Here is a 26,264-nt window from a genome sequence, read left to right as displayed (position 1 = left end):
ATATTATGAAACATTAACTGAATGGTACTGATATATATCTGTAAGTTATTAAAGGGGAACCAAATTTTAAAAGAGAAATTGCTTTATTTGTCTTTAAAATGTCCTCTATCCCAATGCCGTGGCAGTTTGCTACCAGTCCCTGAGCAGCAAGTTGGGCTGTTGCTGCTTTTGCAGCATTGCAGTGGTGATGTCTCTGCAGGAGATTTGGGGAAAGGGCCTGTATGTAAGGTACAGGGGATTTGCTGGTTTAGGAAGGCCCTAGGTAGGAAGGGGATCAGAGGGAGCGCAGGGAAGCAAGTGGAGTGATCAGTTGTTCCTGATTCTAGCCTTCATGAAAGAACTTGTTTTCATGTGCTTGGTCCATTTGTGAAAGTTAAAATGGCATCTGATTTGGAGACCTGGCATGTTTGATTAGTAAAAAAAACCGTAACAAAACCACATGATAATACTTAAAATACAGGCAGCTATTTTTCCATATTTACGACAAGAAATTGGGTAAAGGGATAAAATTTTCAGTATATCCTAAACATGAAAGGTTAATGTAATTCGTGATGGAAGGCTAGGAGAAGAGATCTTGTGTAGCAGAACCTGTAATGGTCCATTGGAAGTTTTCACTTTTGGCACTGTGTCAGTAGAGTCAGTGCTCATGGTCACCAACAGTGACAGTGAAGATGTCAGGGTGAAAACAGAGCTCACAATTTGCCAGTCACCTAAAGATCGAGGAAGGCTTCCATGGATGGGTACCTGCTTCTCCTCTCCACCAAAGCCTGGGTACTGACTTATGTAAAAGCTGCATGTTGCTAGTGTTCACCAACACCCCGAGTCCATGCTTTATGAGTCACGCTCCCCGCAACAGAAACCCTTGAAATGTCAGTGCCATTTTAAACCCAGAGGTTTATCAATATGACTGTGTGATTAAAGCCAAGTGGTCTGTCTGTCAAGATCACCCTGAATCTGTAGAAAAAAAAAAGAGAAAATTCAACATAAGCACTTCTGATGTGTTTTTCTAGAAGCAGCAATGGCTATGCATTTACAGACAAAAAGCCATGAAAAAGTACAGCTTGGCTCCCTTAGCTCATAGCGGCTGCAAGTAGATGCTGTTCTAAGCAGAGGAGAAAATTATGCAACATGGTGATAACTGCTTTCACTTGAGGCTTTTTGTTGGGAAGCCTCAGTAGGAGTTCACATGTGTTTCCTAGCAATGCAACATCATACAGTGAGAAAAACAAGCAAAAAGGGAAATGTTTTGAAGATGAATCAGTTTCTTTTTGCTTTCACTGCTGACGTGATTACAGGGAGAGATTGCCCTGTTAACTATAACACCCCTCGATTTGAAAAGTCACATTTTCATCAAGCCCATTTATAGAAACTGTCCCCCACAGATAATGTGCTAATGACTGGAGAGAACATTTGTTAAAAGAATGGTTCTGGCAGATGATGAATAGCGCTATGCAAGTGGTGGTAATAGCCCTAATCCCAGTTATTTTTAAAAAGAAGTGGTGCTATTGCTTGCTTTGTCTTGTCAGAGCCACATCTAGGCTCTGAAATCTGATATGGGTTATGTTCATCTCTACTGATTTATAATACACCTGACCATTGGTGTTGACTTGTGGTGACCTGATCTTCCTGTATTGTCTTTTACCCTTGAGTGGCACTCCAGACTCAAATTTTTATTGCAGAACCACCAGAAACCCATTTTACATTTTACCTTGTGCACAAAACCACAGTCTGCAGCCTATTTTAATAGTTCCTGACAGCATTTCAGGTACAGAGTAGGTACTTTCTGCTCCAGTGACTCATGTATTCATCCTTGGAGATAATTCCAAACATGGCTGTAAAAAGACCCCGAGCAGTCTGCTTTGAGCTGGGGGTTGGACTAGATGATCCCCGGAGGTCCCTGCCAACCTCAGCTATGCTGTGATACTGTGATATTTTATGCATTAATATTTTTTCTGCTGTACTTTGCAAGGAGTATTTGGAAGGTGGTAGCAAATTCTTGCTGTGCTGCACTGGAAAATATACTCAGTCTGACTAAACAATCATTATATTATTGATGATCTACATCTATCATTATGACAAGAGCAGGAGAAGAGCTCAAAACGAGTGCAAGAAAGATTAATGACAGAGCTTGTTAGAAAACTCCTCCTTTATCTTGTATGGAAGACTCTTACACAACTAGCAGGATTTGTCATAGATCTGCATGCCAAAAAGAGGTTGGGTGCAACAGCAAAGGTGGCAAGGAAGATGTGCTGTGTAGGGCAGAGAATGCAGCATTACAATAGGAAAGCATGTCAGCCCGAGGGACATGTGCTGAGCTTGAGAGGCTGCTGTAGCATGTCTGAAGCTTTGCTAGGAATAAAGGACAATACATTTCTGCTCTCAAAAATTCTTGAGTTGAAAATCAGGACTTTTTTATTACACTTCATCCTGATGGATGAAGAGGACTTGATCACAGGAGGAACAGTCAGTTGAAAAGGATCTTTATTCTAGTTGCACAAAACAAATTGAGTCAAGTCCTGGTATTTTTGGTGCTGTGAAATGTCAGATTTCACAAATTTGAGAACTATCTCATCTAGCTGGAAGAATTTAATAAAAAAATATGAATTATGCTGCTGAACTGTGTAACACTGTTCAAAACAGCTGCAGCCCAGAAGTGAAGCTATACTAATGGAAAAAAAACCTCCAAGACCTATCAAACAGCACAATTGAAAACAAACTCCCCAAATTTTTAAAACTAACTCAGCTTCAAGCATGTCTCTTTTCTTCTCACTGGCAAGTGGAAAGTGATAGCAATTAATGTAAGTTGAAATCAAGAAAATAGGTGTAGATAATAGGTGTAGGTAAGAAAAAAGATATATGCTTGGCATAACTGAGGACAATAGGAAGTTACTTTGCATATATAGCAAGAATACATAACCTAGTAAGAAGAGTAATGGTCCTATACTAGGTAGAGATGCTGTAAGAATCAAGAATTAGCTGAAAAGGGAAAAGTGTTGAACAAATATTCTGCTTTATGTTTGTGGAAAAGCCAGATATATTCAATCCAATAATAAATAACTCTCATTCACAGTAGCTAAAGAGAATGTTAAACAATAGCTATCAAAGTTAGATGTTTTACAATCAAGATTTCAGCTTACGTTGCATTTAGGATTTTTTGAAGAGCTGGTCTATGAGTACTGTGGAACATTAAAGTTGATTTTTTAATAAATCCTTTAAAACTGGGAGAGTTCCAAAATATAGCAAGAAGCTAACTTTGTGCCAGTACTTTTAAAGGCTAAGTGGCAAAACATGAATAATTATAAGTATGACATCAATCAGTGGAGAATATTGCATAGCATACAGGGGGCTGACTAATAATTATTATTTGTAAGTATTAATTATCTTTAATATTATACATCATTCGACACCATGTTAGCTAATAAATTTAAAATGGGTCAGTGAAATTAAAGCTGATATGTGTGTTTATCGATTTAATCAAACTGAATATAATTTTTTTAAGTATTATCAATTAGATTTACAAAGATAATGATGTGAAGGTAAGAAACTCTTCAAAACATTTGACTTGGCTTCATATGTCGGCCTCGATTCATCATCTGAATTATGCAAAATCAAGATTAGATTTGTTACCATCTGTAAGTACCAGCAGTTAATAGACTAACTATAGTCATGCCTCATGACTGAATATTGAAGCCAAATAAATTCAGGTTAGAAATAAGGTACATATATTTGTGGGGAACGAGGTCATGGAAAAAATTCTCCATCCTGGATATTTTTAAAGGAAAATCTAATGTAACTAGTTTGGGCAGTAAATGTGGAAAGTGAGGAAGAGCACAGAATCAGCAGAGGCAGCGATGGGGAGTTAATTCCCTCTGCTTGCCAGTCTGCATGCACAGGCAGCAGGTATTCTTTCTCCTCTTTCCCCATTTTCTTCTCACATTATTCCCCTGATTTTGCAGCCAAAGCCTTTCTGAGCCCCACTGCAGAGGCACACACGCTGTAGCTCTAGAGCAGTGGCAGGTTCTGAGCTTGGCAGTGAGCACTGCTCAGCCTGAATTTTGTAAAAGGTGAGAAAGGACCATCACATTTTTAGGTACTTTGGAGGTCTTCATCAAAAGACAGGGATCCTGTCCATCACTCCAAACCTAGACAAGGTGGCCCAGTCCTGGAAGAAAGAGGGAATTAGGTCTGTGTTTTGGTCCAAGCCCCAAGAGTCACATCATGTTCCTGTGTCCTCCTTGGCCCCCCTCACCTCCATGCTAGAGGGACAAGTAATGGATGCCGAGTTCTTTCTGGGGCATGGGATGGCCCTACAGTATCCCAACAGCCTTCCCTTCCCAAACAACTGCTCCCCATCCCCTGCAGGGGAAAACCCGTAAATCTGGTGGAAGTATCAAACCCGTGGGTCTGCCCACAGGTCATGGGCAGGATAAGGCAAACAATATCAAATATTTTCTGTGTCAGGATGAAGTCAAAAAGATATATCATTTAACAACACTTTACTTTCTTTACACATTTTCAGTGCAGTACTCTAAAATCAAGCCCTGCAGTATCGTTTTTCACAGAAATGGTTCCTGTAGCCTTTGCTAAGTGTTTGGGCAGTAAATGTGGAAAGCGAGGAGGAGCACCAGAAGCAGCAGAGGCATTGTTAGGATTATTATTAGGCTTGTAGCACAGACTAAGACAAAATGAATAAAAGGCAGATAAATATATGTTATCTATGCTTAATATATATTAACTGACTTTGTTTAGGGAAAACTGTAGGTCAACTGCAGCAAATTTAAACTAAAACAACAGAAATATCGGAGAGTTGAAGAGATGTATGAGAAGAAATTTGAAAGTATGGCTAGGCAGTAGCTGAGTGTAGAAAATGGAAGCATGACAGATTTGTAAACCCAGGGAAATGAATTAAATTATTTTCAAAAGTAATATACACTTATTAAAGAAAAAATTGGGCCAGGCTGCTCTTACAAGGAAAATTGTGTCACCGTGATAAATCAGTACTCCAGCTGACACTGAACTAAGCAGAGTTCTGTGTGAACATGCTGTGAACACTTCTCTGCTTATAAGGCAGAGGTGACCTAGAATTCATTCTCTCAGGCCTGCAAGTGAATGAGAACTGACTTGTAACAGCCTTTAGGGGAGCACTCTCTAGATACTGCAGTTGGAACAGGAATGTTCTGTGTTGTAAATGAGAGCACTTAGGCTACAATTAGCGTCACTGAGTTTTACAATTTATTGCTGGTAGTATGAGGAATGCATTACAAGTTTGCAAATCCAAAAGGAGGCTTATAATTTCATACATGATTCTGTTTCTTGTAGTGGCCTTACTAAATCTTATTAGTTTTGACCATGGAAAAAATGTAATATTCCTATGACTCTTCAGTTAACATGCATCGCAATCTCGCAAGTTCCCTTTTCATTGCACAAGGGTCTGCTTTACATCTTTATTACCTATATCCTGGGTTATGATCTGATTGGAAGGAACATCCTGAATCAGTGACTAACAGCATCATGTCACCCATGGCCACATAATCATGTTTATCTGTATGTTAGTGACCACCTTAATAGACAGTTTGCCCCTGCTACTTCAGTAATGAACACTGTCCCAGGCTGTCAGCTCTTTGATGACTGGGAAACAGTTGCAGGAAATTTGTATGCATAGTTTTGCCTTACCATCAGGGAATACCTATCTTGTTTTTATTTTTTGTGACCTGGAATCTTAATTTTGTGTGCAACCTTGCTGAGGTTTAGGAATGGTATTCTTCAATTTAGTAGTCCCACTAAAACCATGCACCACTCCCCCTCCCCCCTCCAATTGGAGGCACAAAGGGCAAAGATCATGGGTTGAGATAAGAACAATTAACTGGATACAGCAATGAGATAAGAAACAGCAACAATATTAATAACAAAAGGTATAAGAAAAGAAATTATTCACATGGAAAACTTTCTATGAGGCTCTCTGCCATGTTTTGTGGACCAGAAGAAACCTCTTCTTCCCTTTACCCCACCCCAGCAATGATGTGAGGTGGTATAGAATAACATTTGTGCCCTAGCTATGCCCCCTCCCACATACTGCAAAAAATTAACCCTGTCCTGGCTGTCAGCAGGACAAACTTGAGCCTCAGTTTTAGTGTATCAGTTTCAAAATTTACTGTTTTCCTGAAAAATATAACTCTGACAAATCTGGGGAGGTGTGTCCACTGTTTGTATAGGGAACAGTGCCATGCTTCTCTTCCACCTTGCATCAGCATTGTCAATAATGAGAGTAAAAGCCCTAGTCAAAGTTTAGGTCTCTTCCTCTCTGCCTTAGTTCTTTCCATGCAGAATACTTTGTCAGTTATCATAGAGAAGCTGATTATATTCTTCAGAATGTTTTTCATTCATCCATAAGTCTGGTACTGTATTTCACTATTATTATTTTACAAAAATAAAATTATGTAAATATCCCAAACTATCAGCCAAAGACTGCAGAAAACCAAAGGTGGAGACAGCTGAGCGTAAAATCCCTGAAGGCACTGTGGAGGAGAGACAGACTAATGGAAAGAAGGGACAGGCAGCTTTTGGAAGAACCAACTTTTAGTGGACCAGTGGCTCTAGGAAGCCTTAGTTAAACTTGTGTTTATGTCAGTTGCCCATGTGTGTAGCCTGATTTGTGAACCAGCATTTTTTTGACTGTCAGGTTATATATGTGAACAAATTCATAGTCTGTATTCTTTTCCCTTTTTTTCCCTACTTTACTGAGTAGTCCAATTGAAATGAAACTTTGGGAGAGGTTTACCCAAGTCACAAAACACAGTGTCTTGCAAGTAGTCTTTAAATCACTTCAAGCTCCCTGAACAGTGTGAGGTTGGTCCTCCTAGAGATGTGTTGAACCTGAGATAAAAGCTTTATAAAATCTAAGGAAGGAAATATAGGAATCTTTTTTTTCCCCCCCAAAAAACCCCACATGAGTTTGAAATGTACCAAATAAATCTTTTTTCTGAATGTTCATTATCTATGCCGGAACTGTTGTCTGGTCTGTAACAGACAATGATTACCCCATAGCACAGTAGTACTTCACTCCCAAGAGTGCTGATGGAGCTACAGGAAACATGGGTATTCTGTATTTGGATTTAGATTTCCTGGTTAAACACAGTATATGGATGGCAAGTGCTGAGAATGGTGTCAGATCTGTGTTACTTGTTTTTAAAGAGGCACCAAGTACCGCAGGCACAAAGAAAGTGCCTTCGCGCTATGCAAGGCAGTCTCCTTAGCATGAGGTATAGGATCTTTAGCTGACAACTATTTAGAACCAGAAAAGACTGCATTTAATTGCAAACATTGAATTTTAGGGTTAATTCTGACTATGGCTTCCAGACCTTAGAAAAATGCAAGTATTGAATAGTATCTGTCCTACAGGTTCATCAGCACAGAACTAATATCCAAAAATACTCCCCACAGAAGTATTCCCTCCCCTTCTATCATCCTAAAATGAAGGAGTCTAACTATAGCAGATTGCACAGCATGAGGCATCTTGTGCATGAAAAATTACACAATTATGAATGTTTGGATTAGTTTATATGATTGACTGATCATCCTTAAGTACTTTATAACGTAACCATTCCGCAAATTAGGCTGATGTAATGTATCCCTATCAACAAGTAATTTCCTGTATGTTTGTTTGCAGTGTTCTCTAGCAGCTGCATTAAGTTTGTTAATGGGATGTGGTGAGTACATCGTGATTCCACTCACTCTTTATTTCATAGGTTGGTGAGACCAGATGCAAAAAAGTTTGCACTTCGAAATCTGATCTGAGATCCAATGATTTCAGCATCGTTGGAAGCTTGCCAAGAGATTTTGAATTATCAAATTATGACTGTTATGGGAAGCCCATTGAAGTCAACAATGGGCTCGGGAAATCTCAAGCCAAGAACAACAAGAAGCCTCCTCCTCCCAAGCCTGTCATTCCATCAGCAGCAAAGAGAATTGATCTTTATGCAAGAGCACTGTTCCCTTTTTGCTTCTTGTTCTTCAACGTCATATACTGGTCCATATATTTATGATAAATCTTTTATTTATTTTTTCATATGTATAAAATATAACCCATTTCATTATCCCTTCCCAGTCATGAAGGCCACTGTGTGAAATTATTTGCATTTGCAAAGCAATATGTTGCATCTTGATGCCGTGCGATTGTACTGAACATATGGCATCTGAAATTTGAATGAAAGCATGACACTGCAATGTCTGTGCTCTGACCAACGTTGTATATAAATGTACAGCACACATCCTGCTTTAGGAATATATATGAAGGACAATGCATACTACGTTATAAAGCTGAATAACGCTCTTCACTTATTAGTAACATACAGAAATTTAAAGTGTTTCTGACAATGAAACTGATGTGCACGTTGAGTATTATTAAAATCAGTATTCTAGTATATGTAGTATTTAACAGCTTTTCTGCTGACTTCCAGAGGGAAAAAACCACCCACCAAACATCTTGTTCTTGTATAATTTTAGATGGCACTGTTGAAGAAAAAGCTAAGATGTAATTCATATTATTTAGACTTTGTAAGTAAAGGCAGCATCAAATAAGCAGATCTTGTCTATGTGGAAAAATAAAGATCAGAGAACTACTAATTTTGTAAAATCAGCTCATTTAGGAAAAAAACCCCAACAATTGTGTCTATGAAGCAGGCACACTTAAGTGCGTGAGAATATGCTGACAATAAAACATTGGGCCAGATATTGACTGCTGTTTCTTTAGGCACAAACTAGATACAGTATCTCAAAAACAAACAAGCCACTTTCTAGACTGAATGTATGAGGAGTTTTAGGAAGGAATCACAAGATGCAGTTCAGCATGAGGTTTGTTATACATTTTTACATTACATTTACATTACTTTGTCCTTCTATAGCATCTGGCAAGTGTGTAAGTCACTTTTTTTTTTGTTGTTGCATTGGACACATCTTACTTGACTTGTTTTGTTTATCCCCTTGAAAACTTTCATTTTAAACAAACCAGTTGTCAAGAATGAAATCCTATTTTCACCATTAATTATACCTTTTTCATTTGTGTGCTAGCTAACACGTAGGAGTGAAAGCATGTCCAAAGGTCTAAGGGGCTAAGACTCTTAAATATATCATGAGCCTCCTGTAGATGCCAGGGTACATCTGTTGTAAGGGCGAGTCATGCAATGAAATGCAGCCTAAAGGAAGCTGCAGGTATGTAGGCATCTGAGTAGCGTGTGTTCTCTCAGAACACAGGGGCTTGGCCTCGGCCCATGAGAGTGTGCGTAGAGAAATATGTCTCTGCTTGTAAAGCTGGGACACCACAGCTAGTTACAACATGTGTACATGTTACTAGTTGCAATATGAAAATAAGGCAGTTCTCACTAACTTTGCAATTCATAAGAGTAAACATGAGTTACTGGCGCCTCTTGGGCTCAGAAGGGACTAATTTAAATACATGAGACCTTCCGTAGTGTGGAAACAGAAACAATCCCACTTGCACTACATTTCTGGCATGTCCAGGATGTATTGAGCTAATGCAGGCCACCACAATCAGACTGTTGCATCACTTGGGTGTTTTCCACCATGAGAATGTTGTCCACATGCAGCAAGCCTGCACAACCAAAAGGTCAAAAGTGGGAATATAAGAAGAGCAATGGCATGCCACACCAGCTTCACTTGGACATCTGGCAGCCCTGCACGTTCCCAGGGCCTCTTCTAACCACTGCCACTTTGTGATCCACAGGCTGGTTGCAACTTATCATGTTTGGGTTGAAGAGATCTGCTCCTCAGAGTATGGTCACGTGTTTTTCACCAGCTCCCTGGCCACTTTCTTGTGAGGGTTTCAGGGAGCCACTCTACCAGGTGGCCACAGTTTGTCCTTTCGATTTCTTTCTGATCTAAGGAAATGGAATAAAAATCCCAGGTGTTACTGAGCTGTCTTGAACCAGGGCTGAGGGAAGGGATATCTTAAAGGTCTGCTTCAAAATTTTAATAATTCTTTTGGTTGAAGGTAATTGCAGAATTGTCAAAGACTCCTAAGAAGCAATAAGGAAAAGTATAGGAGAGGAAGGAAGGGAGAGGGAACTTTTATACGTACAGAGTGCTATATTTATAGACATTATTTATTCTCATACTTGTATTTTTTCTTACAGTACTGGAAGGCAAGAAAATAATTACTCTGTGTTGGAAATTATATGAATTTTGGAAGATAATTTTCTTGTTGGAACTCTTATTAAATGATTTATCTGTAATTAGTGTCCACATTCTATCTGTAAAATCTCAATTATAGATTTTATTGTTAAATTAATCTTTGTTCCTTCTTGGTTTCCTGCTTACTTGATGGCTTTTGTGTTTTATCATAAAACATTTAATCAATAATACACTGTAATTGCTTTCCAACTCACACAAAGGGAAGAAAAAGGAATGCATATTGTTCAGATAAAGGTTTTTTGTTCATTATAGCACAAAAACTAAGACCAGAAGCAAAGTTTAACAGCAAATTTGAAACTAAATTTAAAATGAACCAGTATCAGCAATAAAGAATTAATTTTCTTTTTACTTATATTAGATAATATTGCAGTATTTGTATTACCTTGGAACATATTAGCTTGTCCTACTGAGCAGTAATAATTGATTTATTTTATTTTTCCTCTTTCCACTAAAGGTCATTGAAAGTTTTGCATGCCATCTTACATTATGGTCCTCCAGCACCCTCTAGTTGTAAAATTCTGCCTGTTGACTGATTTCAGGAATGTGGTGCAAATACAAAACTGTATAGGCAATATGGGATCTCACCTGATTGTGATAATGTGACAGGAAAAAAGCTATTATTAAATTAAAAATAAATGTACATTGAATCAATGTACAGCTATAGAAACTTGCAATGCAGTATGAATTTAAAATTGAAGAAATTAAGACATTCCAGTAGTAGCAAAGATGAAGTTCTTGAAGTACACACTAGTAACTAGATTAACCAGTCATGATGTCTGAACAAACCGCATGACAGCAAAATCTGTTTTTGAGGGAGAGGCCATCTGTGTTTCAGCTGACATTTACTTTAAGTTCTGCTGTTTGCTGGTAGGAGAGTTACAAATTTTTGTTCTACCCTTAACATAACCCTTGGTATTTTCTTGGCTCTTAAGCCCTTTAGTTATCTTTCTACATTTTTCAGGATTTTAGAACACATTCAAACACTGCATCAGGAATTTCCGTGGAGATTAATTAATTCATTTCTTAACTGCGTCCACAAATTTGGGGTAGACAATAAGTAAGGATGTGATTTGAAAAGTATATCTGCTGCTTTGTGTTAATTCCCTGTAATCCATACCTCATGTTTGACATCCTGTTTTAGGAGCACCTCTTTAGTGGCTAATGGCACCTCCTCTTTTTTTCTGTTAATTCTGGCTGAGATGGTGTATGTGAGCAGTCTGTCCTTTGAGTGAGGAAAGGAGTTTATTTTTGTAAGTGCAGTGTACAGAAGATTGACTGCTTGGAAACACTGCCAAGCAACTTTCATTCTTCAAAGTCTTCAAATTAATTTGGACTTGGTAACAGGGTAAAGAGAGAGTGTCTTTAGCACCCTATGACCCATTAAAGAGAAAGTAGCAACACTGCCTTCTGGAGTAGTGCCAATGGGCATGACCACAGTCATTGATCTGGCTCTATAATCATTTAAAGGAAATGCACTTACAAGTAATCTTTATTTAAAATTATTTTACTCTGTAGAGAGACAATACCTTACTTCAGCAGTCTGTTATAGTTGTTAAGGGAATCTATTAAGAGACGTTATAATACAGGTCTCTTCTTCAATTAAAGCAGCTTATCATTATGGTTACTGAGTGACTTGCAATAAGGATATTTATAGAATAGGTAGCATTAAATTATTTATTTCCAAGGGAGTGCAACCTGAATATATGCAGTGCCAAGTGATTTTTCTGGCTATTGAGATATCATAGTGCTGCAGTGAGTACAAATGAGGTGTGTAGGAGGTGTGTAGGAGATAAGGAGATAGGACACTCTTACTGATGCTCTGGTATACTAATTCCGGGATTACAGAAGATAATGTGGAAAGAAATTCAGATAAAAAGAGATTGCATAATAGTTTTGTTTGTGTCTACAATTTAATTTGTGTCTAACAATTTAATTGTTTTGTGTATGAGTTACCTTATTTTTATATAACTATAAAGAATAAATTTAAAAAAAAGGAAAATTGATCTCATCTTTGGTGCCCAAAAGATACAGAAACTAAGTCTTTTCCTATGAAGCTCTACACTTAAGTAAACAGTGGAATATACAGGAAAAGAATGCAGTTTTAAGGACATAAATTTCTCATCATTGTGATTTTGTCTACAACATTGTATCAAATCAATCAGAAGCAATCTGGGCTGCTTGCAGCACTCCTTTGTATTCTGACTTATTGGAGAGAGAAGCCTACCCCACTACCCTGCCTTGCACCTGTCCTCCTTCCACCAGTGGGAATGGTGTTGGCAGACATTTAAAATAAAGATTACCTGGCTATTCTGAAATCTTTCTTAAAGCCTTTCATTGCTATGATTATGTCTGTGCTGCAGTCACTGAAATGCCCACAGCTAATGCAGGCCTATCCAAATTAGCCTTAAACTAGATGTTTTGGGGAGGGCTGGAAACATCACCATGGTGACGGTGAGCTCTGGCTGGGAAGCCTACCTGCTGGCTAGGACAGGAAAAAATATGCTTGGTTTTAACCCCCACTAAGCTTTGTGCTGCCTTGGCTGTTACGCTCAAACGGTTGGTTTAAAGTTAGCTGGTGTGGGTGTTTATCAGCCCATGGCTGTGAAATGTAGGTGTATGCTGGATGACGCACCATGTGCTAGGACAGAATTGATTCTTCCCACGGGTGATGTGAAAGATGCCACTGTAAAATATTCTCTCCGTGGGTCTTGATGACATATGGGATTTCTGACATGTTTAATTTTGTGTACTGACAAGAGCATTCACTGGCAATTACAAAAAAATGCCAGTTTATTTTCCTGAACCAATGCACATGTGAATGAATGAGTTGTATTCACCCACCTGAGCATGAACGAGGTTGCCTCCTGAGTCTAGGTCATAAGACTATCCCTTTTATGAGCCATTCTGTTTAAAGTCCTTAACTCTAATAGAGGATATTAGATCACAGTCTTTTGAATGAATAATGAGACTAGAGAAACTAGTGAGACTAACAAGACTAAGACTGTATAAGTTTTTTTTGGCTTCCAGATGCCCGTGGATGTCAACCCTGATCTTGAGGGGCACTCCCTGATTACTTTTCAGCATGGGGTTTCTCAACATGTCAGGTTCTGGAGAACAGTAACCACTGACTCCCTGCCAAGAGGGGATGTGTTTGAAGGGCCTTCAAGTTTGTTAGTCAACTCATCTTTGGAATATTGAGATACATCTACAAAGTCTGCCTGGCACCATTAACTGTCACGCAGAGACAGCAGATGCATTAAGCACGTCTTTTAGTACAAGAAAGTTAATGATCTTTTCTCTTACTGCATGAAGGTATGATTTACTGTGACGGAGACCAACCAGTAAGACAATGTGGGTTACTGAGGATTTCTGTCCCACCAGGGAGTTGCTTAGGCCACATAGGATACTTTGAAACAAAGTGTGGGGACTATGGAGTACAAAGGATAAGGTATTGCATAACTGTTTTCCACCCGATGAGTTCCTGAATCTGTGTCAGTGGATAGTGTGGAGTTTTTCATATATATCTGTGTAGGTCTGTTTCTTTCTAAGAATATTCACAGTGGGAGTCATTTTTCACTTGAGGTAGCAAACTCAAGGTTTTTGGGGCCAAGAAACCCTCCTGAGTATAGCAGGTCACGTTGTACCCTTACCCCCTGCAAAAACCTTTCAACTCAGAGGAAACCTTCTCTAACGCCGTAAATTGCAAGAAAAACCTCTGCTGAAACTGAGACTGCTGCTGAGAGGAAAAACTGTGTGTAGGCAGCCCCTGTGCTTTCACCTTCTTTCACTGTAGCATACATCATGATAATCAACAGCACTGTGTAGCTTTTCTGTTCTGCGAAGCACTCCTTTTATCAAGCTTGAGTGATTTCCTTGGCAAAAACTTCGTCCATCCTACCTTTCATCTCCTTACAGTCAGAGCAAAGACTGTGTGTGTGACTCTAACAGTGTTCATGAAGGCAGGCCAGTGCTGATGTTCAAGAACAGAGGAACAGTAATATATGAGAAGACCTCGGATACCCTTATTTCTCAAATTTTAGCATTATCTGTCTTATGCCATTTCAGTTATATCCCTATAACTCAGAGTATTGTGATATTTGGATAACATCTCACTACATGCTCACTTATATTTTTGAGTTAAGTGTATTGAATCATGAATTTCCTGTCAAAAGCAGAATACAAAAAAAAGAGAGTAGTCCATGTGACATTTTTTAAAATGTTGATTTCCTCTATTAACCTTAAAACTTGCATTTGACCCAAAGGCTAGAAAAATAATGTTTCAGTGTTTAATAAGCCTTACATTGTCATAACAGATTTATCAATGTCTCAAGCAGATTCATTCTTCCAGATTAATTTATTTGTTTCTTTGACTCCCAAAGGCCAGCTCACTGTAAAACATTAATTTAAATACTGGCTATTTCAAAGGCATAATACTGACAGGAACTGACTGTAAAGACTAACGTTTTTGACCAATACCACTCCCGCATCAGTTTCTGCTTTTGAAAAAGCCTGTCTTGCTATCTACTCCTGCTTCTGACAAATCCTGTTTTGCCCCAGCCTACTGGAGGGTATAAAATCTTTGTAGGCTTTTTAAAATATCTATCTGATTGTGTCAGCTTCTGAGGCAGCCCTGCTCTCATTATCCTTCTGGATGTGCTTCAGGACCAGTATATTACAGAAGCAATCTTTTCAATCAAATACAAATGATATACAGCATCCGCTGTGAGCTATCATCTACTTTGTGGAATTAAACTTTAGTCTTTATTTAATAATTCTTCATATTTTCTAGTTGGTTGTTTCCCGAGGTGAAAACTTCTTAAATAAATAAATTCCTTAAAAGAATAAACAAATGTGCATAATGGCAGGAGAGAATCGCCTCAACCTTGCATGTTTTCTCTGAACTTAAAGCTCTTGCCTTACTGTGGTCTTAAAGCCAAGAAGGTTTCAGAGGATCTGCTGAAGTCATGATGGCTGCCCTACAGAAGCCTGGACAAGGACAAGAGCCCCTCTCCTTGTAGGACCTGCCCTGTACATCTCTATTCAATGCAAACCGGCCAGAGGAGAGCACAGCTAGGTTTCCCAAGTCCTGTGCCTTTGCAATAATGTGTTCATCACATTCACCACTTGATGAGTTTTCTTGCAACAGAGAGGCACTTTCTTAAGAAAAATAACAACACTGATGTCATAGTAATATTCCCAGACACTACGATTTCATGGGAGTGTTTTACACCACTACTGTAGGATATTGAATGTTACGAATTTTACCATGGGAGGTTTTAAACAGCAAGGGCATATCCAAGCTGGCAGCACTTTATTATCTGTTAACCATAAACATGGCTTTATTACTTTATTTGTCATATTCTTCCATAGACTTCCTATTTCAGGAAAAGCATTTTAAAATGGGAATTTTTCTAAGCATACCACAGCATATTGTGGTTTACTCTATTTTTTTTCCACAGAAGCATAAGGAAGAGATACTGTGTTTTACATTACAGTGCTCTTGCAGAAAGTTTGCTAGTGTCTGTGAAGAAAGTCTTGATGAAATTAAATCGGAAAAAAATTTCATGCAGTGTGCAAATGAAACAGCTAGGAATAAACCCATTTATGCAAGCCTCATGCTGAGAGTCTGATGAGCTTTGACAATTGGAATAAATTATTTTGTCTGAAAGGAGATTCCAGTCTTAAAAGACAGGATAACATTGAATCTTTCAACAGTTTTCATTTCTCATCTGAAAAGAAAAACTTTATAGGAAAGACCAGGTAGTCTTGTCCATATTGATGTCATATCTGCACACGACCATCATGCCCTCCTGTAATATGGTCTTTCTGCCAGTTCATGCTGCAAGAATTCAGTTGATGAACTTATTTCTTCTCTGACCAAGCAGTAAAAGAACTGCTGTTGTCTGACTGCGCACAGGGCACAGCTGAGGGCATGGCTTCATGTGCAGCCCAAGTCCAGACATCATAGGTAAGTGATGGTCTGTAGCTAAACACAGTACCCAGTAGGTAGAGGCAAGTGTCTCTTCCCCAGATCTCCAGTGCAAGTTTGGCAGATTATTACCTCTATTTTCTTATGTTCCTCTGCACTAAGTGACAGAAGACAACAAGGTGGCTTTCTCTTGCTCCAGATTTCTTTTGTTTAGATTGGATGTGGCTGGGGCAAAAAATTTTCTGTTTCTATAAGTTGTACAGTGCGTTAAGGCACTACTTTAATGCACACAAATAGTAATAAATAGTCATTATTAATCAGAGATTCAGTGACATACAGTAGTGATATCTGGATTTGGATTCTCCCAGTCTTAACATTTCTGAAAGCAGTCTGGCTCTGATTTCAAGTGCCTGATATTCCCCCTCGTTTACATTGGCTTTACACTATAATTTTTCTGATTTATAGTCAGAGGACAATCAAACCCATGTGCATGTGCACATTCTTTCCTTTAATATTGCTTCTTTCTGATATCTAAAGAAGATGTTTAAAATAACCTCACAGTTCCTTGCTTGCATCCAAATTCTGCAGAAGATTCTGCAGAGTAACAAAGGAGGAAGTTGTAGCTTTTAAAATTATATATTTATTCATTTATAATTTAATTTACATAAGCATAAATATCTATATTTAATATAATGACATTCTTAGGAATAAACCTTCATGAAAATAGCATGTTAGGATTTTATAAGTTACCAGTATTTTCCCCTTCTATTATTACTATTGTTTAGTTTGGCAAGTATTTGCAAAGTATATCCATATCATACCATGTATTTTTTCAGTTTCCTGTAAAATAAATCATCCCCTGCCATGACACAGAGTGAGCTATGTGGGCCACAAGATAATAAATCACATAATGGAGTAGCTCCTTCAATTGCAAATTCAGAACAAGTGTTGTTACATACAATGTACAACAATGTACTCTTTTTTAAAGAAAATGGATGATTATTTTGTATCTAATATTTTATTAGGTTGCTAATGTGAGTAATTATGTATAGTATTTAATCAATATCTTAATTACTAGGAAATAAATTAATAAAAGGGATACAGAATAATACAGATATGTTTCTGGGGTTTGTTAGCTAAATCCTTGAGGTGGGAAGTTCCTGTTAGGCACTACAGTCTGTCATTTATGGGATGTCATCCAACAGCAGTGTAGATAGAATCACCTGGGGATTGTTTTATATACAGAAAGTTAAAACGAGTGCCACACATCTGTCTGACTCACAGATTGCTTACCGCTGGGTTGTCTTTCATGGTTGACATTCAAAAGGAAAGCAGGGGAAGCCCATGAAGGGTGGTATTTTCAATCCATTTAGCTTCACTGTCATTTCATGGGATATTACTATAATTGATTATCCATATGTATCACACAACCATTTGTCAATAACACCAAATTGTCTGTTCTTCTAATGAGGCACTGAATTGAGATGAACTATAATTAATAAAATTATAAAATAATCAGATGATGAATGTAGAAAATTCCACTCTGAAGCGAAACATTTATTCTGCAGACTATTTATGTGCAGTGCTGCAAGAAGCAAGGAAAGAAGCAATATTGCAATCTGCTATCTTGTTCAGCAGTAGTGCTTGGAGTGCTGGTGTGATCTGTGGTTTTCCTTAACTGCCTCAAATAACTGAACTCTTCCTGTTGTGAAGAAAATCTGAAGAATATATTGCTACTATTCTGGTATTAAAACATCAGTAAGAACTCGATGATTCTGGATACATGTTTGAGGCAAGAAGTTTCTGATCTTTTTATGTTTCCCTAGGTTTTTCAAAAGGAAATCTTGTGTGTTTTCGGTAAGCTCATTTCATTGCTTTTGATGTTTATTTGCTACAGCTGACCAACCTCTAAAATTAAGGTTCTATTTTGTTAGTATTATTAAAACCACGGGGAGCCAGCAGAATGCAGGCAAATATTGGTGAGGGTTCTCCTGCAGAAAATGCCTTTCAGTGTTCTTATTTATGTCAGATACTATCAACAAAGACTTTTTAATAATTTTAATTATGGAAAGTGAATTCATTAGATCACAACAGAAGATCTGCTTGATTTAACAGAAAAGCATTAATGCTATATGCACAGTAGCTGTAACTGGTACTGACAAGTTGGGTACAACCAGGATTTGGGAGAGATGATGTATCCCTGTCATTGGCCCACATATTCCCTCCTGTGGCATAAATTCTCTCTCTCTCCATGTTATCCTCCTTAGCTAGTTTACACTTAGGACAGTGACGTTTCCAAGTTTAAGGTTAGGTTGTTCTTATGTGCTTTTAACGACGATTTTTGAACTGCCCTGGAGACTGCAACAGCTCATCTCTTCATTTTTTAGCCCCTGATGCATTTATACATTGTTCTGTGTATGTGGCCCTGTAGTGGAAGGAAACCAGAAATTTAGAATTGTTCAGAACCCAGCTACCTGTGCACATCACCTCTATGCACGCATCTTATTAAGGGCAATGCAATTTGCAAGGAACAAGGTCAGTCTCAGATTAAATGGAAACTCCATAGACCGCCAGTAATGGCTAGCAGTTAATCTGTATAACTTTCCAATACCACATGAATGAAGTTTCAGTAAAGATAAGCAGCATCATTTTTTTTGTCTTTAATGTCACAGATATTAGCTGAACTTTTCTACTATAAGCTCTCATATTAAACCCTATATTTAAAGCAATTATACAGTTAGAAGAATGCTATTTCCTGCACATTTACTATGAAGAAGATGTATTTCTAGTACAAAGTATGTAATTAAGTGCCTCGTAAGAATTGGTTACTTTTATCTTAAATTTCTAGTTTGCTTTTTTTTTCCTTCTGTAGAAGCTTGCCATTAATGCAACACTATTGCAACTAATCTCTGGAAAGATATACCAATGCAGAGGTGAAAGTAAAAATAACTTTGCTGTGAACTAGTTCTGTGACTGAACCACTGAAGTGGTTTTTCAGAACTAAAAATAAACTTCTGTTGAGCAGAACTCTGTACATTTCCATGATAACTCAAGCAAGCTGTTTCTTGACAAAATTGTTTTCCTAAAATAAAAATTACTGATGTCAAACAGGTACATGGTGAACCCAAATGAAAATTCTGTTGTGGAAAGATCATAATGATAAGGATAAGGGAGCTGATGTTTAAATCACAACAGTCCTTTTAATCTTATATCCGATTTTGATGATATTTTTAAAAGTATAGTGTAAAATGCCTGCAGTGAGTAATTGGACAAAACAATCTTTTGGCTATTTCCTGAAGGAAGAAATTATTATCTTGTCTCATGCAATTCTATCTATTCCTTCAACTTACTTTTAATGTTGCTAAGTACTTGAGCTTCATAGTATAATTTCTGCCACAATATGTCTCTTACTAATTTTTGCCATAAAATACATTATTTTAACATTTGCTGGAGATTTTTTGTATTATTGATATATTTTTAATTTTTTCCCCTGAAAATTGTAGCAGAGACCATTTGACCGATCGATGTGTAAGCTCTTACTCACTGTATCTTAAATTTCACTCTATTTTCCCAGTGACAGAAGCCCTGACAAAATTATAAAACTAGAAAAGTGATCTAAATAAAATGCACTGTAATGACATAACCATTTTTAAACTAAATCCATAGCATGAACATGTGTTTTTTTAAAAGAAGGTTTGTGGGGCTTTTTTTATTTCTAAAACGAAATTTAAAAAAAAAAAAAAATGAAGCTTTGCACAATTTGCTTATAAATGAATTTATGCCCTAATTCTCAGTTACCTATGGACACATTAAACCATGTTACATTGCCAGTTCAATGTGAATTGGCTGACTTTGACTAGTGGCATTGATACAAGTGGAACCTGACGCCTGTGTGCCTTCTGATATTATTGTAAGGTTCAAAAGGGAAACACCCCTACAGAAGAAGAAAAATGGAGCTTTCATTTACTCTCTTGGTGACTGCAGTGAATTTTGTTCTCCTTCACTGTGGAGGGAGCAGAAAAGCAGCCTGTTACTCTCATATATTTCCCCGTGCTGACAGCTAGCCAAATTGCCTGTGCTCCACCAAGCAGTCTGGAACCGGGCTCCCAGCACCAAGGGATGGAGGGATGTGGCACACTACCCTCTCCTCCTCCCCAGTGTTGGCCTCTGATGGGTTTGGTCTCCAGGCCAAAATCAGGATTAGCCCTGGCATTATCATTGCAGCTTCCCTGCTTGTTCAAAAAGCTCTTGGTCTCAAAGCCTTGTCCAAAGGATGTGAACAAGATTGTACAAAAACTGTTTCAGACAAGAAGTTAAGAAAGAGAGATTCACTCCAACATTGTGGAATGTTATGAGAAGCTGTCTTCCTTGGATTAAGGAGTTTAGTGGTTAGTTCTGCTGTAGTGGAAAGCATCTTTGCAAAGCTTATGTGAATACTGCCCTGAATCCTGTGCAAGGTCATAAAACAAATTATAGTGTTGATTAGCATGCAAAGCCACTGTCAGAACTTCCATTCTCAATAGGAGTTCAGTGTTCATGAACTAATTTTAGATGTTGGGATACAAAAAGAAATCGAGTAGCTGACGCTCATCAGATTTGCAACAGGTTCAAATTTGAAAAAGATCAGCTGATTTCTCCAAGTTTCTAAGCTAAATGGAGTAAGCACATATTTTATGAATAGTTTTTATGTATGAATGAAACATTAAACCAAGAACGTGCCTTTCCCATGCTGAGAGTGACCATTACACAGTCCATTTCCCATGGGCTGGTGTTTGCCCAGTGTTCTTGTTCAAAATTCTACCTCTGGACGCTCACTACAACAGTAGAAACAACTTCATACAAATATTCATAAAGTTAAGTGCAGCCATAAGGAGTATGTGAGCAAGCATATACAAGGGTTTTACTATCACTGGCACATATTATCCTTGGGTTTCAATCCATCTGCATTTGTAGATCCCGAGCTGCTTCTCAGTGTCATTGCCTGGGATTCCAAAGATATGAGATCATCACATGGTGATGATTCTTGAGGGAAAAAACACCTAGTTTTCAGGAAATTCCTTCTGTTGTGCAGAAAAAAGTTTCAAGTCACAAGTGAATAGAAATCAGAGAGTGAGTAACGCTGAAAGTGTACCCCAGATATGTCAGTAGAGAACAGACTGTTAACATTCTTGTCAGCTTGTATTTGCCTTTTAACATTTTAGTGTGTTGTTTATGAATGCAGAGAAGTGAGGTGATTTGACAAGTACTGGCACTTTGACAAGTACCATACCTCAGCAGAGAACAGTCCACCAGTATATAAAATCCGATGTCTTCATCATCTCCAAAGGGCTTTTCATTCTGAATAATGAAGCAATACATTTCTCGCAGGTGACAGAAAAGGTGCAAGGCTAAAGAAGAATTTCAGTGATTAAGAAATGACCTGAAAAATGGTTTTAAGGTTGATATTTCAAACACAGATGCTGGCATGGAAAAAGGAATAAGAACAAGATGAGAATAAAAAATAACACTGGAGTCAAGGCTGGCATTACTTGTGGAACAGATGGGAGAGGTGGCAGATGAAAAGAGAGAGGATCAAGGCTGACTATTATAGTCTAAAGTAAAAACCCAACACATTTGAATTAGCTGTGCTCCACAGGGGGAATTGGGAAGGTAAAATCAAAATAACCACAGAGAAAAAGACATTTTGATGGCAATGCATTGGAAAACCAGATGGAAATCAGGCAAGGCAGGAGACAGCAAAGAAGATGAGAGGTAGCAGGTAGGCAGGGAAAAATTAGGACAGGGATAAGAAATGTATCCCTTGGGTTGAGACAAAGCAATAGAAGTTTTTATATCATTGGAAGAAAAAAGAAGATATTGCCAGATGAGAATCGTGGATTAAGCATGCATAGTCTAATCTGAAAGTGTTTCTTTTATCTTTTTCCAGAGGCTTAATAATGTAATTTGCTATAATCTCAGTAGAAAAAAAATGAAGTAATCTATAGCAGATTTTCCACACGCATAGTTAATTCAGCATATACTTAAGTGACTTTATTGGCAAAACAGATATAACACTTCTTGCAAAAAGCAAGAATGCAAGTAGCTTAAATAAATATAGTCAATCCCAAATTGCTATAAATTTCTCAAACAAACTGCACTGTCACACCTACAGCTGCACAGCAAAGAGAAGTGAAAGCTGTATGACTGTTACTAATTATTTTACATTAGTTGTACCACAGGGTAGTGATGTTGCTTTTTTCATCATCAGAATCACATAATAGGAGGCAGCATAAGCTATTCCTTAGAGTGTGTCCTCCCCGGGTATATGTACCATTAATGGGAACAGTACATGTTTGCTTATCAGAAGAGGAAGCAGAATGAGCATGGAAGATCAGAATGTACTTTTTATTTTTAAAAAGACTCTTGAGATCCAGAATGAACATATGGGACTATATGCTTTGAGAAAGACTTGGAACTCGGAACTTTCATTTGTGTTTCCTCTTTACTTACACCCACGAGTATTTGCAAAAATGCTGCAGATTTCAAAAATTCAAAGACAACAATCTTTTGAAGGTAGTATTTATTGATTGGCCATGAAATCAGAGTATTCATTCATTGGTACAGCATTTTTGCATTTTACAAAATCTACACATTTTATGATTTCTTTATAATGAAAAAGATCATGAAAATAATTCTGAATATAAACCCCAAATATTGATAGCATAAAAGTGCAAAAGGACTCACCATAACCATTCAGTTGAGCCAAGGACCTTCTCAGAATCTAACTTTTTTCAACAAAAATTTTTAGAAAAGAGTCTGATTCTAACTGAGCATTTTTCAGAGTTGAGGAATTAATTATGCTGCTCAACACATGAGTGCATGGTCAATGACACATTACGAAAAGAGCAGAACAAAAGATAAACTGTAGTTCTAATCTGAATGTGATGAGTATCAGCATTTAACAACTGAGATTTTTACTCCATCCATTTTTACTCCTCAAATGCTTTATATTATCAAAGTTACTTTTCTGAAGCATGTACTCCATGTCATCAAGCCACTCCTGAACTATCTTTTTGACAAGTATATGAAGTGATCGTTAAATATTTCTGAGCACGAGGAAAAAATTTCCAGTTCTTCAGTCATTTCCAAGTTTCTTTGCATGTCTCATATGCACCTGCTCAAACATATGAACATTTAGTTGAACTGGTTGAGTGAGACAGTGTCACTGTCTCAACCAGGAATGTGCCAGGATAAATTGCAGAGGAAATGTATTCCTGATAAATTCATATTTTACTTCTGATTAGCATGTATATCAACCTTATTAGCTTCCTCACCCACTTCTTATCTTTCTTACTCTACCTTAAATTCAGAATATTGTCCATTAGAACCTGTTAAATCAAGCATAGCCATGATTGAATCCTGCATTCTTTGCAAAAAATAGCAAACCTCTCCTGGAGTTCTACAGAATCGTGATTAAGCACTTACGCTTTCCAGGGCTCTGACATCTTATTATTTGATATCTGGCCTTCTGTCATCTACCATTGTTTTCAGTATTATTATATTGCTATGTTCCTTTCAACAAGAGATTGATGCTTATTATTAACCGTCCCCCTGTTGATGCTTTGTTCAGATACCAAACTAATGCATTTTTATATGAGCTTCTATCATGGATTTAAAAGAATGCATATAAGAATATAATCTTCTGTTTTTAAATTACAATCCTTACTTACCTCTTGCTGGATTCTTTTTTCTTGTGCAAAAAGTATTGAATGTGATTTCCAGTAATGTAATCTGATTTTCTCATGCACAGTGTTAATGAGTATGTCTATTCTTAGTACACGGTCATAAATTACTATCATCTACAAATTTCTTTTTTCTCCTTTGCCTGTTTTCATCTTTTCAATTAGCATAGGATTGTTATTAAAAAAATAGAAAGTTGAAGAAGGGCTTCTTTTATTGTTAGCATTTTTCACTATTATTAAATTCTGATTAATCTGTTTTCTTGCTGATTGACTAGCCCATGCTGTTCTTTTGTACTTACTCATATGAAATTGAGTACATTTCTTTTTCTCTGGCACACCAACAGCAGAATATGGCCATATTAGACATTTTTTTCTACATGTTCTGACACGATGATACAAATTTGGAATACTGCACGCTATACATCATTCTACATTATGTATACATATACATGCTCACAATTCTGAAATGGAAAAATATGCTTTAGAAAATCGACAGCCAGGACAATATCAGTTTGGATTGCCAGGGCAGCAGTTATTAACTCACCACGAATAATCTGTACAGAACATTCAGCTGTGATTGGTAATTAACTTCTTACTTGGATTACTTTCATTGTACCTACCTGCTATGCTATCTTCTGAAGGTCTTTAACTTGAAATGTGTAGCAAGGGCACTGGCATGACAGAAATTGGGCTCAGGACCTTCATCTATAAACTGTTTGACTCAGGTAAGGTTGCTTATTCTGTAGCACCCAGTACAGTGAGATCCAAACTTAGTGCAACATTTACCTGTGCTTTAGTATAAACAATAAAATAACATTTTACTGTCTAAGCAGGTAAAACATGCATCACCAAGAATTATTCTTACTGTGTCTGTCACACAGTGATGCACATGTGGAATGGCTCTGTTCTCTATGACACACACACAAAAAACCCAAATCAAAAAAAGCAAAATAAAAAACCACAACCCCCCAAACAACAGTTTAGAGATTTAAATTTTGTCCATAACTGTAAATATGATTACTTAAAAATCCTTCTAGATCCTTCCAGATTTCATTTTTATATTTTGTGTCATCGTTTTTATATTTTAGTTTATTATGTAGCCGTAATGTATATTAGCAAATATGATTTTTTGGTTTATTATAACAAAATAAAATCTTGCATCTCAGATATTTGCTTCATTTTAACCTCATTTTTTATATATAAGAGGTTTCTTTAGACCTTGGCAGAAAAAAAAAAAATGATTTATCTGTGCTCCTGTTAAAGATTGGCAGTATTACTCTAAAGTATTTATTAAAAGTAAATTCCTCTATATCTCATTTTTAAGGGCACAGTGAGGACTTCCTGAATACAAGGTTTTCTCTGATAGCTTAATCTGTTGATTGACACAGTGACACTCTTTGCTCCTTTCACAGAATTGAGCAGTAGGTTTTACCATGGAGCACCAAACCTGACTTTTGGGAGGGACCAGGCTGGGGGAGAGAGCAAGGAAGGGCAGTATCCACCCACACAGGGCCATAGGGGCTATATACTCATGCTGTTAAGGCTCTCTCTCTTTTTCAGGCTCATCTATTGTTGTGGGAGAGAGAGAGAGAGAGATTTGATTACACAAGTACAGACAGAAGCTAGTACAGAATTTCATGGTGAAATGACTCAAAGGAAACAAAACTCATCATCAATTAGTGATCAGTAAAGGGCCTCAAAATGCCTACTTCCTATGTGTTCAGGATAGGTACTCATATTGACATCTGAATATCTGAAGCTTTGAGACCCTCCTCCTGGAAAGGAGAATCATGATAATTTAATAATTAAGAAAAAAAAAGAAAAATAATAATAATAAAAAAGGAAATGCAATGTAAGATCAGTATCCTTTCCTGCCTGGATATTTCCCATCTTTGTTAACAAAAAATAAATTAATTAAAAAATATGCTAGCAGATGATAATTTAATAGCAAATTCATTGTCATGGTCACAGTAATGCTACACTGTCTATTCTTCTACAAGATGTGTGTGTGTGTGTGTGTGTGTGTGTGTGTGGTACACAGCGACAGACTTCGTGCCAAACTGAGAAATGTTAAATTTAGCTTGCAGTAAATAGCATGTCTAGCTAATACAGCTGGAACCCATCTTGGAAAAGAAAAAAACCCCACAAATCCCCATTATGCATGAAAATGAAATATCTGAATAGTTTTAACCCTTCCTGCATATTAACTACCGTGGTTTGGGTTCAGTAGCTGTGTATATATATATAATGCTTTTCAGGTGTATTTGGAAGGAGAGTACATCCTGGGGAGGGCTGTGAAATAACTAACTAATCAATCCGAACGATCCGAGGCCGCTGTCCGCGGTGCTGAAGGTTGGCGGCCGCGCGCCGCGGGCGCGCGCAGGGGCGGGGCGCGGCGGCGGAGGGGG

At 37.6% G+C, this 26,264-nt stretch overlaps 1 protein-coding gene and 1 long non-coding RNA gene across 5 annotated transcripts in view; one reads left to right on the top strand and one right to left on the bottom strand.

Annotated features, from left to right (window-relative positions):
• The window catches only part of GLRB (glycine receptor beta), a 52,476-nt gene extending 40,380 nt beyond the window's left edge, over positions 1-12,096 (top strand). For all 4 annotated transcript variants that reach the window (XM_027635633.1, XM_027635637.1, XM_027635632.1 and 1 more), the window contains one exon: positions 7,746-12,096. In XM_027635633.1, coding sequence (XP_027491434.1) covers positions 7,746-8,042 — 297 coding nt within the window. In that variant the 3' untranslated portion in view covers positions 8,043-12,096. The remainder of the gene's footprint in view (positions 1-7,745) is intronic.
• Positions 12,097-17,613: 5,517 nt separating this feature from the next.
• On the bottom strand, positions 17,614-23,730 carry LOC113943618. The gene is made up of 3 exons (XR_003526394.1): positions 23,138-23,730; positions 21,405-21,522; positions 17,614-18,560 (listed from the first exon to the last, which is right to left on the bottom strand). It is a non-coding gene; the product is annotated as an uncharacterized LOC113943618 (long non-coding RNA).
• Positions 23,731-26,264: the final 2,534 nt, after the last annotated feature.

This window comes from Corapipo altera, unplaced genomic scaffold (assembly GCF_003945725.1).
Source record: "Corapipo altera isolate COAL_440 unplaced genomic scaffold, ASM394572v1 22b, whole genome shotgun sequence".
Taxonomy (NCBI): domain Eukaryota; kingdom Metazoa; phylum Chordata; class Aves; order Passeriformes; family Pipridae; genus Corapipo; species Corapipo altera.
Note: the sequence above shows the minus strand (reverse complement) of the source record. Positions and strands in the feature narration are given on the sequence as shown.